Source organism: Rhizoctonia solani, chromosome 5 (genome assembly GCF_016906535.1).
Source record: "Rhizoctonia solani chromosome 5, complete sequence".
Classification (NCBI taxonomy): domain Eukaryota; kingdom Fungi; phylum Basidiomycota; class Agaricomycetes; order Cantharellales; family Ceratobasidiaceae; genus Rhizoctonia; species Rhizoctonia solani.
In genome coordinates, this window is record NC_057374.1 from 1,075,199 (window position 1) to 1,093,169 (window position 17,971).

At 48.1% G+C, this 17,971-nt stretch overlaps 5 protein-coding genes across 5 annotated transcripts; 4 read left to right on the plus strand and 1 right to left on the minus strand.

The window, feature by feature from the left end:
- Positions 1-80: 80 nt before the first annotated feature.
- Positions 81-1,099, plus strand: RhiXN_09148 (uncharacterized protein; the record flags this gene model as incomplete). The annotated part of the gene is made up of 3 exons (XM_043328964.1): positions 81-462; positions 713-929; positions 979-1,099. The coding sequence occupies 3 exons, from the start codon at positions 81-83 to the stop codon at positions 1,097-1,099; spliced, it is 720 nt and encodes a 239-aa protein (XP_043180410.1).
- A 1,020-nt stretch (positions 1,100-2,119) lies between these two features.
- On the plus strand, positions 2,120-2,740 carry RhiXN_09149 (mRNA stability protein; the record flags this gene model as incomplete). The annotated part of the gene is made up of 4 exons (XM_043328965.1): positions 2,120-2,155; positions 2,222-2,305; positions 2,357-2,451; positions 2,503-2,740. The coding sequence occupies 4 exons, from the start codon at positions 2,120-2,122 to the stop codon at positions 2,738-2,740; spliced, it is 453 nt and encodes a 150-aa protein (XP_043180411.1).
- Positions 2,741-3,184: 444 nt separating this feature from the next.
- RhiXN_09150 (F-box protein) lies at positions 3,185-4,798 on the plus strand (the record flags this gene model as incomplete). The annotated part of the gene is made up of 4 exons (XM_043328966.1): positions 3,185-3,229; positions 3,297-3,398; positions 3,447-4,439; positions 4,493-4,798. The coding sequence occupies 4 exons, from the start codon at positions 3,185-3,187 to the stop codon at positions 4,796-4,798; spliced, it is 1,446 nt and encodes a 481-aa protein (XP_043180412.1).
- Positions 4,799-5,325: 527 nt separating this feature from the next.
- Positions 5,326-9,701, minus strand: RhiXN_09151 (Ras guanine nucleotide exchange-like protein; the record flags this gene model as incomplete). Its single annotated transcript, XM_043328967.1, has 7 exons — positions 5,326-5,428; positions 5,484-5,607; positions 5,673-5,798; positions 5,863-6,079; positions 6,131-7,969; positions 8,017-9,333; positions 9,387-9,701. The coding sequence occupies 7 exons, from the start codon at positions 9,699-9,701 to the stop codon at positions 5,326-5,328; spliced, it is 4,041 nt and encodes a 1,346-aa protein (XP_043180413.1).
- A 1,922-nt stretch (positions 9,702-11,623) lies between these two features.
- RhiXN_09152 (uncharacterized protein) lies at positions 11,624-15,866 on the plus strand (the record flags this gene model as incomplete). Its single annotated transcript, XM_043328968.1, has 12 exons — positions 11,624-11,742; positions 11,798-11,953; positions 12,011-12,080; positions 12,140-12,198; positions 12,254-12,368; positions 12,423-12,606; positions 14,492-14,939; positions 14,991-15,073; positions 15,122-15,218; positions 15,281-15,435; positions 15,501-15,655; positions 15,708-15,866. 12 exons carry the CDS (start codon positions 11,624-11,626, stop codon positions 15,864-15,866), a joined length of 1,800 nt encoding a protein of 599 aa, XP_043180414.1.
- Between the last annotated feature and the right edge of the window lie 2,105 nt (positions 15,867-17,971).

The following is a 17,971-nucleotide window of genomic DNA, read 5'->3' on the forward strand; positions in this document are numbered from 1 at the left end:
TTGGAACTTAAAAGAACCGGACTACAGGTTAGAAATGGGTGGAATGAAAAAGTAGGAGAGCGGGGATATCAGAGGCGGGGATGGGTGTGGAGAAGAATGGAGAGCTCTACGCTTGGGTCGCCTCTAAAGAGCTTTCATCAGAGTCCGAAAACAGACAGGTGATCCATCTCGTCTCCGGCCCGGGATCCCGCCTTTCCGTCCTCTCCGCGACGCTTGTGGGATTTGCTATGTCGGGCGCTTACGGGACGTGGCGCCTGTCGGGTCAGGTGGCGATGATCTGCCGGCAAGAGTGTCCAAACTTGCCAGAAGTACCGATAGTCACTTGCTTTTTTGACTCGAATATTCCGGTGCAGTTGATGGTCGCATCCATAAACTCTCACGCCGGATCTTCGGATGACGAGTATCCGAATCTTGACGCGAAAGCTTTCGCGAGAATGATAGAAAAGAATATCGGGCTTGGAGGTATGTTCGCTGTCGCACTCGACCTTAGGCACTACCACATTTTCAAAATATGGTCATCAATTCCATTCCTTGGGCTAGTATAAACGCACTTTGAAATCTCGCCAGCGTTGTCACCTATGATAAACATTCAGATTTATATGGTATTTTTGTCATCGTTAGGCCCTCCCTTCGAAGCTAGATGACCGCATTTTGAAAATGTAGTGGTGTCTGAGGTATCTAATAATGGTGATTGACTTGGACCTTCATGTAGAGCCCACGGAAATTGAAGAACGTGTTCTCAATGAAGCTGCGTTCTACAGGCAACCAACAGATACTCCGGCTGCACGACAAGCGAGCCAAACAATATACACAGTCCTCCTTCCAAAGAAGATTCAAGAGATCAAGGACGAGGAAATATTTCAGAATTTTCGGCCTCCTACTGCAGGGCTGGATGACCCAATGCTTACAGCCCCGGCGAAAAACGACGAGTGCGTGTTGGTTTTGCACGATATGTCACGTTTTTGACTCTGGCGCTAGTCCGTTTTCTGCTTTGGCCGTACAGACCAATTTCCAGAAGACTTCAGTTGCAAGAGGTCTTTCAGCTCCTCGAGATACCACTGCTGCGTCCGTTCAACTCTTTTTGTTCACCTCCAGCTGAATTGACCCATGTTTCACTCAGGTTATTGTGGGGAAATAAATAGACCAAAGCTTCACACACACAACTACTTATAATGCATTTTATACCATACCCGGGAACGTGTGCGCAGTGGTTTTTTTTAGTAACTACCATGGCAATTTAATAGTAAATAGAGAAAATTCATGTGCGTTGGACCTATCCCAGATTTCTTCTGGGCGTTTGTACTAAACAGTTCTAGGCAGCTCCAAAGCTTATATCATGTGTGAAGAACACTACTGCGCAGCCACGGATTTTCTGTATGGTGACGCAGTTGTGGAGCTCGGAAGACCGATATTTATGCATCGCACGCCATTGGTGATTATCGTTGCCAGAAAAAGGTCTTTTGGGAGAGATTGTCATAATCGGTGCATAATCGTTGATTGTTCTGTACGAGGCAGTGAACTTATTTGTTAGTGATGTGTCAGCTCCACTGTTGGGTGTGGCTGAGAAAGCCAAAGGATGCTGAGTACGTTGTTAGGGAAGAGTACCGAGACTTAGTTGTCCCATGTGAATCGGCTCGGTTTTGCTGGGCTGTGAAGCCAAAATCAATGGCAGATCGAACAAATCTTGGTATGGTTTGTAATAGGGCTGCTTCTGCATGAAGGTGGGCACACTGGAACAGTTCAAAATCTGGGTATTATGCGCGTTGGATACATCTCAAACTTGAGAGGGGGTAATGTTGCTGAGAAAGAAGCGGCGCGTCAGCTCCCAACTAGGCAAGTGCCTGTGTTACATGAGAGACACGTGCCCAAGCTTAGAGGGTATAAGGTTGGGGAGCGGTGTCGCACGGGCCACACGACTCTATCCACTCATCCCCTCTGCACCTACCGCAACCAGCCAGCGCCATCGTTGTTTTAGCTGCACCCATCTATTCGAATTACTTTGCGCCAACATTCGTTGTTGAATCTTTCAACCCGTTGCCTTGATATCGAGTAATTGGATATTAGGCTCTTGTCTACGCCCACTACCCACCTTGGTCCTTTCGAGTTTAAGCCGTTCACAATGTTGCCCGCTCAACGCAAGAAGGTTGACATGAGCGTAAGTAATGACCGGCCGCACTGAATGGTTCAATCGAACTGATTATGACGCGGTTATTATTAATAGACCATGACCGAGGAAGAGCAGAAACTCTTCCGCCTTTATGGCAAGCTTCCTACCCACAAGAACGTGCTAACCAAAGTACAAAAGGTATTTCTTGTCTGTTTACTATTTGGCACTCGCTAATGTGATTTGTTTCAGGATCGGAAATATTTCGACTCGGGTGACTATGCCCTCTCCAAAGCAGGTGTGACTTCTCAAGCCGCAGTTGGCACCGCTATCCCTCACCCTGAAAAGTAAGTATTTTGAGTACTGCGTGTCATTGTACGATGCTAATTATAATATAGTATTCCACACGTTACTCCGTCCCCTCATCCCAATATCCACTCTCCTGCTCCCCTCTCGACCTCGCCTACCGGTCAGACTGGCAGTCCCATCAAGGAACTTGTTTCTGATTCGAGCCAAACCTCTCCTCCTGAGCAAATCCAGGTCCCCATTATTTCCAAGCCGGTTCCGAACGGCGCGGCGGCCGCGGAATCCAATTCGTCCCCTATCCCGGTTTCGCCTCCTCAATCCGGCCAGTAATCGTTCGTTCATAACTGTCATCCAACCACTACTCGACAAACGATTTGTATAATTAATACTTTCTGCCACGTGCGGCGAGTTGATCGGCCTTGAACGCGACAGTGAAACGTCATTCGACGGTGTATATTGAACATTTATGGGTTATTGATATCTTTACTGGGTAGGCGGGTCGGGCTATTGGTATCTTGTACGTGAAAAACTCAAAGTACCTGGTGCTTTGGGCCCCCAGATTCGGCATAGTGATACAGTGCGTGTCACTTTTGCACGTTATCAGTGGTGTAGATCGTGTACTTGAAGCAATGTAATATCAAATGATTACTTGTCCGAAATAGTGAAGTCACATGACTCGGCATCAGAGAGCGTCATTTCGGCCACCACCATTTTGGTTTTCGGACTGGCCACGCTACAAAAGTTTTGCGGCCGTAGCCTTAGAATACCTTTACCATGGCTAAACAATTAGTCCAAAAGTATGATCGCGGCGACTCTCTTGTTAGTAACACTCGCTTTGCTATCTTCGCCGGCCTATACATGCGCATTCAACCAGTCCTGGCTTTAGCTTCTTGACCTACCCATTGATATTTTTATCGCCATCCTCAAAAAATTGGATGTGAAGGATTTGGCTATGCTATCTAGGGTGTGCTGGGTTTTGCACGATATAGTGAGTTGTTTTTAATTCGTTTCACCCCACACTGAGTTGTTGGATCAGGTGGCTAGCACCGGTTGGGAGACCTATGTTCGCTCTCAACCGAGGCCAAGTATTTCACTAACTCAACATCTTGACGCAATTTCACCACTAAGGAGGGCTCGTTACATACATCTTACAGATCGCGCCTGGGCCTCTCGTAATTCGATTGTCAGGCCTCTTGCTCTCAGCCATTACTCCATCAAGGATGCCTCGCCTTGCCTTGTTGCGACCCCTTCGATGCTCATCATAGCCGTCGCAAATGCGCTACATGTATACAGCTTCTTGAATGAGGGTGATGTACGATGGAGGGGCCACGTTGCGCTCCACCGCGACAGTGCGCACGATGACATTACCGGCCTCGGGGTCCTAAGTCAGGTGAATCCTGGACGAGGCGAGTGTGTTATAGCGTCTCTCGCAAGCGGCAGGCTACTACGGGTACGACTATCACCAAACGACGAACCGCTGAAAGCGACTGTTACAGCTCACTATACCCACCCAGCCACACATATAACTTCTCTCAGTACAAGCCGATGGGAAAGCAAGGCGGGCCTAACTCTCACAACTGCGGTTGGCCGGCTAGTGTCGCTGTACAACACTCGATCTCCTTGGATCGAGCCTACACGGATAGAAATGCCAACACTCACCGCAGTTCCCGGGAAGAAGCGGGTTCGACTTTGGTGTTCAATCATTGCGCAGTCGGACTCCCTCGCAGTTGCCGGTTCTACACAGCTTTTTTTAAATCCAATCCTACCCACTGGGTTAGGAACGCAGGGTACGGCTCTACCTGGACCAGCCAAAACCTCTACCTGTTATGCCCTTGCTCATCCCCCTGACGGCGGAAGGGACTTGATATTAAGTGGTTGGCACGACGGATTTGTGCGGATGTACGACCTCCGAACAAGAGCCGTTGAATTGACTATGCACGATCCTTGGTCAGACTCTGCTGTGTACTGTGTTGGCGCTGGGGGTGGGTCTGGAGCGCATGTTGTGGCTGGGTACTCAAATCATGGAATTGTTAGTAATCATTTCTCACCTGCTTGACTGAAAACCCAACACCACCGTCCCAGGTCGCCATATTTGATATTCGCTCGCCCACCAATGGGTATACGATTTATTCTCCATCATCTACACGAAGTCCACCCCGTCCACGCAATGGCCTCACTCAGGTATCCTCGCTTCACGTCGAGGGCGCTCGAATATTCGGGACAACTCCTCACCTTCCGTTCGTAGTCGATTTTGGTCCAGATGTAACGCGAGACACATACCCGCCTGTTAAGGAGGTACCCGACCGAATGTCGCGAGACGGCAGGAGTTTTTATTATGCGGGTTACACTCACGCCAGAGGGCATCCTGAACTAGTGCAATCCCTTTAGCCAAGTACGACCGGTGCTGACTATCTACTGGGGTTCGTGAGTGGGCCAAACGGAGATGCTGGGCGCGGAATTCAGCAAGGCTTAGATTGGCAGACCTAGTTCAGCAGTAGCAGAGCTTTGTTAGCGCAAGGTCCCACCCAAAGATTTAGATTGTACTCTATTCTTGAGATTCCATTCCCATGCCTCTTTCTGAAGTTTCATGCGAGTTGACAGAAGCACAACAACGAAATGGATTCAAATTTACTACCCTAAAGTATAAAAGAAGTGCGAGATAGATAGAGGTATGGAGAAAAGGAAGCAAAAACCGAAAGCGAATTGATAAAGACCAAGAAAGAGTAGAGAGTTGGGAGGCTACAAATCTCCATTGCACGTATGGTACAATGGTTACAAAATTTGGAGATACGGACAGCGGAATGCAGATAACACGAAAGGAGAATCAAGAGAGTTCGCTGTTCGAAGAGAATTCAGACTGTCCGAAGAAAGAGAAAAAGCACTTGGATTTATTTCACAATAAAAGAAGCTTGGTATTAAGACTTGTCTCTGCTCGCCCAGCCAAATAGCTCTGATGATTTGATACTATTGGTTTTTGTCTCCAGGCTGTCCGAAGGCTGCCGAGGCTCGACCAAGAGACTGGAAGGAGTTAAACGTTAATTTAATGTGACAAATTGATCTTCATGTAACTCACCTTCGTCGGTACAAATCATGCAAATCATTTCCACTCTTCTTAACCCTCTCAAACGCATAGTCAAGATACTTCTGCACCTCGGGTACCTCGATTAGGTTGTAAGGAGCTTGGAATCGTTGGACATCTACAAATCAAATGGTGATCAACAACCTGGTTCAAGCTCGTGAAAAAGAAACCATTGGAACGCACCCTCGGCGATCGCAGCTAGTCTTCGGTACTTGTCAAAGTTCAACAAAGTACGCTGATTGTCATTTGGAGCTATCCTCCTGTCCGGATTTCCCTCGCGACAAAATGTGACGTCTGTCAGGTAAAGACCTAGTGACCAGAAAAGTTAGCTCCAATACTGGTCGTGTATGTATTGATTTTTTAGGGTACTCACCCAGGAAAGGAACAGCGTGACCCCGTACACTACGTAACCGTGCACGGTACTCGTAGTGATTTCGTGTGTGATCCGTCAATTTGCGTAGGTTCTCGAGGCGGGTCTTGTTCTTTGCCGAAAGCCCCATCCATGTTTTCGACAGACGGGAAATAGTCGACGAATCTAGAGCGGCGAGGATCGAACGGAGTGTACTAAAATTGTTCAAATCGTCGCAGTGCTTTTGCCGTGTATTAGTTTCAAGTGAAATACAGCCAAGGTAGGCACTCACATCAGCAACCTTGATGAACAATTTCAACAACGCTGTTCGCTTCTTGGTATCTTGTTCGTCCAGAATGATCTCAGTTACCCAACCTGTGATCGCCGTACTTAATGTACTCATAGCGCGAATGCTGTTTCCTCGTTCCCCACGGCTACTGGGCAACCCAACATCAAGGATCTCCTCGGGCAGAATCTTGGAATACAGGTTCGACTCGAGGATGGTCAACTGCCGCGCGAGTTCAAGAGCGTCAAAGTCAACAACGTTGACTGATGCATACGATGCCGACTTTAACAACGAGAACAGGGACTTGGACATGACAGGAGTAGGAGCCGACCCCGTAGGCTTTGTTCTCATGCGCTCATTGGAACGGGCACGATCCATGGGGCGGGATGCAGCCAATTGGGCATCGGACTCGGGCTGACGTTGGGTCAACAGGTCGACGACTCGTTGGACGATCGAGGCTTGCATCTTGGACGCGGTCACGCTCACAAATGCCTGTAACGGGGCCAATGCAGCCCAATCTGTCGCGGGTTGCCAATGGGCGTCCAGCCACGTCTTGATAAAGTTGTACACCCTTAAGCGAACCGGGTCCAATCGCGCACGACACCATAGGTCGTAGTCTTCTTGCGAGATCGTGTCGAGTGGCGGACGTATATCCCAGCGCCTCTGCAATACCTGAACGAGCTCGAGAGGAGTAGTGAACAGGCGGAACGAAAGGAAGAACGTCGCTGCGAGTTTGGGATCCGGCGTCTGGTCGGGAGCGGTCATCTTCTCGACAAGCACATCCAAAGTTGCGCCAAGTATACTGCCATCTTTACCGTAGGCGACATCGCGATGGTTGATGGTTGGTAACGCGAGCACGTCGACCTTTTGAGGAATAGGGATGGTTTGTAGCGACCTGTCGCCGCGGTCCTTGATGCCCTCATCGTCCCTAAAGTCTTCTTCGCTTTGTTTCTCCGGTGGCTCGAAGTTCTGGGATGATGGCAGGGGTGTACGATTGACGACATCCTCGTCAAATACTTCGTCGTCGTCGTCGCCAGTGGCAACAATGCCACGAATTATAGGGGCCCCAATCATGAGTGACTCGGCGTCCACCTCGTCATCCTCATTGCCAAAGCCATTCAACCCAAGGTGGTTATCAGAAGGATCAGTCCCTTCCTCGGGTATGATAGTTGTCGCAGCTGTATCCTCGGAAGTACGCGCAGACTCGAATAGCGAACCGGCTGTAAACCGATTCGAATGCCTGAATTCGAGAGTGGAAGGTGTGCTTGGTTCGGGCCGGAGTTGTGGCTCGCGCTCAAGCGAAGGAGTGGGGCTGGCCTTGGCAGAGACAAGTATTGGGGCCTGGGCGTTGAGGTCGCTGCCTTCGGTAGACTGAACATCATCTGGAAGCGGAATGTCTTGCGGCGATGTCTTGGGGGGTACAGGAGGGGGGATATCTTCTGTTGCGGGTAGAGGTGCAATGTCTTCCTGAGGGGCTTCTTCCACCTTTGAGGTAGGTTCGTCCACTATTATATATTGATCAGCCTCTTGTTGCTTGGGTTCGTCCAATATTACATATTGATCAACCTCTTGCTGCTCGGGTTCATCGAATTCGTCTTGTCGTATGGGAGTCGCTGGACGAACCGATTGTATGGGTTCGTGGATTTGTTCAGGTCGGACCGTGATACCCTCATTATCAGGCTGCGGTTCAGGTTCAGGTTCAGGTTCGGGCTCCGGTTCAGGCTGAACGAGGGATTGTGGTTCTTCACTGATCGTTGGCCTACGTTGAGGCCTCGAATGTCGAGCGCTCCTGATGCTTCGCATACTCTCGTTGCTTCTCCGAGGTTCTTCCTCACTGCTGCTAACCTGTTCGGGAGGACGTACATATGTAGCACGACGCCACTCTTCCTCACTCGCCCGTCGAACGCTTTCCCCCACGGTAGGCCGCCGCCGGGTAACCTCTGTCGGACTCGCGCTAGGACGCCTAGTTGAAGCTTGTTGCCACCCGGTGCGGGAAGCCAAGATGCTTGCCCGTTGTCGGGCAGCCGCAGCGCTCGCACGCATCGCACGTATCGTCCCATGGTTGCTTGGTCCAGCTGCGGGTTCGACCGAACCATAGACCGCGTCGCGCCGGTAACCCCCTGCACTCTCGGGCTCGCTTCCACTCGGGCTAGCACTTCGCATACTTCGTGCATGGTCCGATGCGCTCGGGGCGGGGGTGGGACATCGAAGACGAGCATGTCGGTTGCTTCGTATCCAGATCGCCTGGTTAGGCAACTACGCACCGCGGTTACGCAGTCTCCACCAGCTCGGAGCGTGCCAGTGGCGGCTTGAACAGCGAGGGCCTTTTCCTCCTCTTCCCGATTTAAGGTACCAGGTGCCAACATTCGTTTGACGGCTTCAACAAGAACGCTAGTGGCACCATGTAGGGCATCCTTCGCCGCAGAGAGAGCTACTCGTTCGGGTCCAACAACGGCGGGGTGGTCGCAGACGGCGCAAACAATTGTTAGGACCTGTCGAACTTTGTCGACGGTTTCGCGTGTCATTTTGATGAGATGACCCTTGCTGGATGCGTGCGAAGCTCGCGAATGTGAATGAACATGGCCAATAAAGGCAGCTATGATGGACAAAAGATGGTCGTGAGTCGTACGAAGCGCGGAGAGTAGTTGTGCACTTGGAACATGGCCACTCGGGACGATCTCCGGGGATGCGGGAGAGGCCGAGGAGGATACCGATGAGAATGATGAGACCGAAGCACTAGTAAGTCGAGGAGCAAGTTCGTTTGGATGGTGTGATGGTTGGAGATTGGAGCGACCGGCAACGTGTACGCCACACGAGACGGCGACTTCAACGTAACGCTTGCAACAGGCGAACACGGCATCGCCAAAGCGTAACATGCTCTCGGCGAGCCAAACACGTTCATCTTCGGGTACATCAGGGGCCGAAGCCTTTTTGCTGACTGCAACAAGACGGCCGAGTTCTTGGAGGACGTCGGAGCGAGCGCGGGCGAGATGGGGGAAGCGGGCAAGCGCAGGGGCAGTCTTGTGTAAGCAGTCAGTCGCGGTGAGCACAGTTCGGACCGAAGAGATCACACAGGCCGTCGATGGCTGGTAGTGGGATACCCGAGACGCATGCACAGACGTATTCAGCACAAGCAGGGCATGGTACAGGGACACCATCACTCGCGGACATGCCTCGGCTTCGCTCCCGCTTTCGCTAGACATAGACTCCTATAGTACTTATGAGCTTTGTTAGTGTGCAATCCGAACACTGGTGAACTCACCCTCGGCTTGCGCTTGCTGGCCTTGACATAGTTGCTCGGGAACCACCCCCTACGGCCTTCGAGTTCGCCATCCCACCATCCAGTCGAGTCGCGGTTGAGAACATGGATAATCTGGCCAGAACGGAATGAGAGACATGTCGTGTTGCCATTGACGGGCACAAAGTCGTGCAGCGCGACTACATACTCGCTCTCTCCCCGCCCCGCCATCGTTGAGCGCAACAGCCCAGTGGCGGTGCTCTTTGTGATGCTTGATTCCGCAAACGTCCCCAGGGTCCGCCCCCTATCCCCCTGCAAATACACGTCCCAGCCAACCATGCCCGTCCGCGATTCAATACAAGTTACAAAGTTTTTCCGACTTGTGCGGGGCTCAGGCCCGAGGACAAGAGGCGCAGCGAAACTGTGTTAGCAAGTCCTATCGGCTTATTTATGCCCCCACCCCTCCTTCCCTCCATGCACGTAAAAGGTTACATCCGCACTCTATTTTTCTCCCCCCGACGTCTTGCCGCCTATCTGTCTCGAGGGTACCCTCTCCTGCTTCTCCCGACTTGCTCGTGATTCTCACCAACTCTTGGAGCGCCTATTGTAATTATGAATCTCCCCTTCTGTCGATCATTCCCCAGGACAATCCCCAGGTTTCTGATCGATATCCTACCCTGCAGCGCATGCTCCCTTTCATTTCGAGAGTATCCAACCTTCGCCCTCGGCTCGAGGACAAATCTGTCCAGATGATGTTGAAGGAATGCCCCAGATTTCAGCCTATCTATCTGGCTTCCACTAGCCCTTGCCCTGGCTGAAAGTTTGTTTCCCTTTTTGGTACTTAATGTTGGGTGCCTGCACCGTTCATCCGGTGTACCTCTCGCTCATCTTTAGCGCTCGTGTACCAAAATGTATTAAAATATAATTTGCGGAAATGTTACGGACCTGAATCCACTGATCTTGCGCGATGGAACAAAGGAATGTGTGGCTATGTGGCTATTCTATCTTGTATTCTGTCTCATCATTTATGCTTCTGACAATGACGCCCGGCCGACACAGCGGGTAACGTGTCCACTTCATCCGCCCTTGGACTACGCCACTATGACCATCCCTCCGTGGATATGTACCATGTATAATGTTAATGAAAGTCGCGCCATTATCCGGGGTGTCAAGTCGACAACAACAGACGTCAAGTAGTGGACACTATCCAAAACTTGAACAAGAAGCATCGTGATACCTTTACGTAGTCGTGGATCAATTCGTGTTTTAGCTGATTGAAGTTTTTTTTCAGAATGATGACCGACGAATATACCTCAAACAGAGCGAACTAGTCTGATGCGTTTAATTATAATGCATATAAGATACTGACTTGGGATGCAACTAGCGCTTGACTTCCATAATAAAGTTGATAGGGACAAACGCTCATCTGAATTACCCCTATACTGAACTGCAGGGTAATTACGTGTCAGTATGCGTTCATTGCGGCTTGGCCAAGGCTCCCACCACTTATTTGGACCAAAGATAAGGGTTCGCAAAGAGAATCTCAATATTATGGAAATTAATTATTGGCGACTCGAAAGAACCAGGTCCTTGCGTTGAGCCGATCAGCAACGAGGATGGAAGCATACTCAAATCGAGACCTGGTAAACTTCTCTCCGATTATTAGATATTTAAATTTCAACTGGAGGCTCTCGGATTCAAATTTGAGAGGTCTCTAGAGTAACGAAGGGGCAAGCCCAGCGCGACTGTGGGTGCCGCATATAACTACTTTAAGTTTGGGGGGGGGGGGCAACATATTTGCGCGAATGTACTGTGCAATAGGTCTCGCATTCTTTTTACCCATGACTAATGTATTGCAGCACTCGGTTGGACACACAAGTTTGATGCAACCAATGCCCCTACGATTCAATCATTCGACGCATACGAGAAACGATTGGGAAGCGCACTGGAAAGTGTTGATACTGGTAACCGGAATCCATTCAAGTCGGTTGACTAATCTTTCTGATTATTATTACCAGTGTAGGTGTTCACGGTAGTTGTTGACTTGGGCTACATAACATCGTTGTGTATATATACAATTTAACCTCAATCATATCCGCGTGATCAGCGCAAAAAGGTTATCCAAGTTGGGCTAGAATCTGTTACAACCTACATAAGGTCAAAGTAGTTACGCCCCTCCCACACCATCCAATAAACGTGGCTGTCATGGGGCACGACAAACTCCTGCTCTTCAACAGCTAAGTATACCAAACTCAACAGCCATGACCATATCCCCTGGGACGTATATTATTTGCGATACTGATTCAGATAAGGTCATTGATTACTATAGTGGCTCTAGCCGAATCGGAACGTGGGATTGCCATTATGGAGAGAATCAAAGGTGAGCGTATACCAAAAGTTTCGTCCCCCGTCAATTCTAATGGCGTGCAGTGGAGAATAAAGCCATATCCCGGAACCTCTGGGTATGCCATCCAAAATGCTATGACGAGCAAGTATATTCCGACCAAAACAGATGGGTCGTATATGAATGGCGTTGGCGAGGACAACTGCGGCATATTTACCTTGGAGCGTCAGTTCAAGGGATTTTATCTGTATGTTCAGTAGTGATCCGTGCCTAGCAGAACCGTAGCTTAATACCGGATTTTCAGAATAAAACTGATGGGTACAAGCACACACCTAAATCACCCGTATACAGAACTGGATGGCCCCTATTTCCCAGTACGTATCAACACCCAATATAATAACAAGGCAAAACCTAAATTTTATATGAGTAATAGGTAGGATTTACGGACAAGGCAGTCCCCCTAGGTTGTTTCTGGGAGCTCGATAAAATTAGGTAGGCCCCCTTGCTACTCGGCCCCGCTCACCCAGTTTTATACAGCCCCCAACAGTGATGATGTCGGCAGTATCCTTAAACCAAGACGCAACATTTCTGCACATGTACTCTCACCATCTCAACCGACTACCCCCCCTTCACAGGGCCTAGGGCCATATATAGATGAAGCGGTGCGACAGACCCAACTCAGGTGTACACTTGTCCTATACTGACTGCAACTTTAGCACTTATATACCGATATGTTGTTTAACATGCCTAGACAACCTTTCACTCGAGTCCAGCGGATTGCGGCACTTGATTGGGCACGAAAACTGGGAGCAATCAACGTTCCGACGATTGAATCTTTTGACGAGTGCGAGAGGCGATTGGAAGCTGCGTTGGGGAGCAATAATAATTTAGGTCGGCATCGTATGTTATTTACTTATTTTGACACCCATCCGTGAATGAATCTAATTGTCCCCAAACAGAGTGAACTTGTTTACCAGTCGCTAGGCATACGGTATAGTTGCATCTGCCTCATTCGTACAGTCGATAAAGGCGATACGAGCCGATATAGACTCGGTCAGACTATGATCCACTAGAAAATATACAGGTGATACCTTATAATTACCGACGATAAGTGTATCATTGGGAAATAAGCCCGAAAATCATCCACCCTTTACCGAAAAATTAAGCCGTTCGCAGAGACTTCTGAAATTGGTGGTTGACCCAGAGTTCATGACTGCATGATGTCCACAGTTTTTGATTGTTTGCTTGATAATATGTAATATAGGGCGGAACGGGATGGAGTGTATAGTTGCGTTATAGTTACGAAGGGGTGCTAACAGTAGGTCAAAGGCTATCCCTTGAGGGTGTTTGAGGTTCAAAACCATTCGCCAATGAACACTGGGAAGACCGCCGTAGCTCTCGTGGTGCTATGAGAGCTAAAGGAGCTATGACAGAGCTCCCAAGATGCCACAGGCTAGAGGGCTCTGGTAGTTTCCCTGAAGGACATGCTATTCAATTTATCTCGTAATTCTCTGTAGCACTCAGCCGAACATGTAACCTAAGCGCAAGCAATGTTATAATTGAGTTGTTAGAATGAATGTCGGAGACGACCATAAACCTCGCTAGAGAATTCGAATACCAATAGTCTGGACCTGAGCAGCGCGTCGTTTACTGCGGTTGATGCTTCTTTTTGGATTGCTGAAGTGGATTATATGTATTGGTATCTGTTGCCAACATGGGGATGTCTTGTGCATGTAAACGTATTATTTCCATGCTCTACTTGGAATTGGCCTAGTACGAGCTATGGGACGACGTACCGTTTAGTCAAATTGTCAAGCGGATTAATATGCCAATCAATATGCGCAATCCAATGCATATATGATGTATATTTAACTTTACAAAAAGCTACCATATTAGTTCCAGCACACTCTTTTCAATGAGGATCCTGTTTCGTCAACTTGCGCCTCTTATTCAAGGTGTCGTGGATTTTGCCATTATACCATACCTTCTATGGCTCAATTTAGATAAGTTCAATTTGTGTAAAGAAATGAGTCAAGTATCCCTGAGATACTACCTTAGAGTGTCTAAGATAGTAAACGACTTCACGGCCAAAAACGGATGGGAAGCCTCGAACAATACAAGGCCCGAGGTTCCCAACGCCGGTACTATACATCATGCATCGAATAGATAGAGCGAAACCGAGGCTATTTACGTGTGAACTCAAAACGCAGACGTAAACCTCGCTTACTTTTTCTCGCAGTGGAAGGTAGCAGGAGATGTACGCAGTAAGCAGGAAGCCACGTGTGATATCTATCGACAGTTAATGGGCCGCAATGCATTTCCAGAATGCCTCATCGATGACCCTTTTCTCGCCCAGTGTGGAGTAATGCCATCTGTGGTCGAATCTGATAACTGGGTGTGAACATTCAGTTATACGATAAGTCCCTGGGGCCCTTGATCGAGGCCGGAGCTGATCCTAGAGTATTTATTCGGTGACCGGGGCACTTGGGTATTCGCACACTTCAACCCTTGCTTTTGTTTATAAGACATGGAACGTGGCGCAAAGGGAGCGTCCCAGTCGTTGTGTGTAGGGCTTGTTCTCCTGGGGATTTTTTATGCTTGGAGAGCTCGGAAAGAACAACTAAAGGTCCATGTGGATGAGACCTGTTCTGCTCCATCCCTACCTCCGACAGAGAGCACATCAGCCAATCAACATGAAAAAAGAAGTGTCTATCATATGAACAAGGTTCAAGGTAATTATGGGATTTAATAGATGCAACTCACGTTGACCGTTGCTTTTAAATAGGAGCGACTAGTGCACCCTTCCCACTACCGGACCCGCTACCAGATTTCTCTCTCGAGAATGCTCGCACTAGAGATTATATTTATGTAAACAAGACTTTGCGATACCCATACTATCAGACTATGGCGCATCAGCCTTTATCACCCAACAATTGGATTGAGCTTTCAGCTTCGTATGAGTGGTACCTTGCTGAAAAGAAGCGCGTTATTGAGGAGCAAGGCAAAAAGGTTATCGACTCTTTGCCAGAAAATGACGCTGCTTGTGGAGAACTCCTAGAGTTGGTGGTGGAGTTTATGACTACACGATATCCTACACTTTTTGATCGTTTAACTGAGACTATGCAAGATGGGAAGGAACTCGATGGGGTGTATAGTCATGTTACGAAGGAGCGCTACCAATGGGTTAAAAGTTGCCCTCCTGAGGGTGTGGAAGGGCTGAAAATCATTAGCCGGTGAGTCGTCTTTTATCAAGTCCACAAGTAAGTCTCTAATGAGCAAGTCAGGCTCACTGAGAATGACTTCTCTATGGCTCGTGAGCGTGAAGATGGACACATATACTTTGTTGGAGGTCTAGTTGCATTCCCCGGTAAAGTTACGTATCGTGTTGAGGCGTATTTAACTAACTCTACCTCAGGGTCATATCTTTTGTCGGAAAAAATCGGTAAATCTATGCACGATGTCCATGTACCAGTACCCCATTTCAATCAAAAGCTCCTCGTATCCGTAGAAAGGTAGGGAAAGAAGAGCCTTTGTGATACAGTGAATGACCTCATCAATATGACCATATGATCAGGGCACTAAAGCGTATGGACCCAAGCGCTCCGTTTGAGCGATCAAGTTGGGAGATCGTGGATGATAATAATTTGTTCACTCATAATATCGCCCAACTTCCGGAAGGCGGAAAGTGTACTGTTGACCCAGGAGATATGTACCTGCGTGTTGATCGACGTAAGTGTTATCTTTACTAAAACGCTCCTCTGACTTGCGTGATATACGCATCTTGTCCTGTGTAGAGGTGCTCCGGAAGCTCCCTCGCTCGGGGGTTATAGCATTCACGGCTCATCCCATCATCAAAAGAATGCGTGACATCAAACAAGATAGTCCGCTTGTTCCCGCCCTACTTGCCAAAATTCTTGAAGAATCACCCAAGGATCTCACAGACTACAAGGTTGAGTAGAGCCGGTAATATTACGAACGCCCGTAACTGATTGATAGTCCAGAATGCACCAATATATTACGCAGAGCTTAAGCCCTGGCTTGAAGAAGCTACAAAAGACCAGATCTCAAGAGGTTTGATAAAAGGGGACGAAAAACCCCAGGACTTCAGACATATTCCCCGTCCAGTAGACATACTTGTCCCACCTGTGGCAGTTCCCTGATGTACCATGCCACATTGAAGCTGTTTCATGAATGAATACTTAAAATATTTATAAATCGAATGAATGAATCACACCTCTACGTTTACCGGTTCAATAACTGAATTAGATACATATATATCCACTTTGCTCAAGAATCGAATAGAGTGCAGTCGCCTTGCCCGTATCTACATCCTTTCACCCCCACTCGCGAACGTATCCCCACGTCATTTGTCGCGCTGACTATGCCGTTCAATCATGTATGTTCAAGACATGAACTGTGCGTACTAAACTGAATTAATCGACTTTCATTTCCTGATTTTTAACTATCCCATCAAGGCCAAGCTCGTACCTACTACATTCTCGATACGTGATTTGTTGAGTATGAAAGGTTCCAATTGGAAGACAATTCCGCTGAAGTCCTCTTTATATTACGTATAATCAGGTATTGATTCAGCCTACTCCTTGTGGCGCAACTACAAGTGCAATCCCCTGGTTACAGTACATTGTTTTTAGAGTTTCTTTTTAGGTACTCATCGTTTCTTCTGGCTCTTGGTCAGGATGGGGCCTATGGTGGCTTTTCCTTTAGGAAAATTCGTCAATCCAGCTATTCTCGAATTAATATGTATATATATATGCTGGCGGCAAACTGGAAAATCTCAGCAAGACCCACATCACCCCTTCGAAGAAGCGAGCTAGAATCCTGCTCCGGAAGGCTGGCTACCTCGGGTTCGCCGTTGCCACTGGTCAAAATTACGAGATTTCTTGAACCCAGCCTCCTTAAAAGGGCGACGGTAGGTGACCGAATGTCACCCGAGCGCCCCAATTATCTGAATATGGGTGGACCAGAGGCCCTAGAGCTGTACGCAAAAGAGAAATTTTCTGGTAACAAGCCTCTCTACATTGGGGTACCGTGCTCAAATTTATCTCGAGAATGCTGACATATATATCAACTCATACTTCACAACACAGCCATTCCTGGCCGCTGGGATCCTTGATGCACTTTTCTGTGGATTTTTACTCGTGCAAACAGGGAAATATGTGATTTTTTGTCACAAGGATTCACTGCTGCTCAAACTAGGAGCGTCTTATGTCATTTTGATGAACCTGTAAGTTCGTCCTTGTTTTATCTCTGAAAGCTCTGGGCCACTCAACTACGTTCGGCGACAGAGCGGGGTCGACACTCACTTGGGTCTGGGTATATGATCTGTTTGTACAACATTTTGGTACCTATGTAAGGCATGTTCTCATAATGTGTCCGATGAAATCCCTCATCTATCGATACACATGTAGTACCTGTTTCAGTCCTCCAAATACGTAAGCAGGAGTAGTTAAGAACTCGGCCTCCATTATTGAAAAGAAACTTAGATATCTTGGTTTTTTATTTTCAACTCGACTACAGTGGTTGTCGTTCAAGTATTCTTTGGATGGCGGGCATGGATGGTAAGTTTATATGTGTTATTTTGGCGGTGATGTTCAACACTAAACCGCGAAACTTTGAAACTCTATAGTTAACCGGAAAGAATAAAGCTGTTGCAATAGCCATAGGCACTATGATCCTGTGTGCTCTGGGAGGTGGTATCGGAATGAAGATAACTTGCTCTAGGCTCGGGAACGTATGGGACCCGAAGGGTATACGAATACCGACGTGAGCACCCATATTAACATCGTCCCTAATGAGATAGCTAATGTCATAGCATACATCCAGTTACATTTGTGCAAGCTTTACTGTCGCTGCGGACAGCTTTATAACAGGGATTAGTAGGCCCTTAAACGTTAATTATTGAGCTATCTGAGCTGACCCAAAGCCAAGTTCTTTTCTTCCTTCTTTCCAACCGAAGCGAATCTACCTCTTACATCACCCGCTTAATTGATCGAGCAATACGGATTACATTCGAGTCCCAACTTCCGCCTACTGTATCAGCGATCACAGTTTCTTTGGTCTATTTGTTCGATGTACGTATGCTAAATCACCGAGCAGAACTCCCTTATAACGACGATTATCTTGTAGGAAGACGGATTTATCTATATTCCGATCTTGGTTATAAAGCTGAAGTTGTATGCGATCAGCTTCCTGCACACCCTAAATTCGTAGGTGGAGTTGCGAAAGGAGTGCCAAAGTTTCTAAC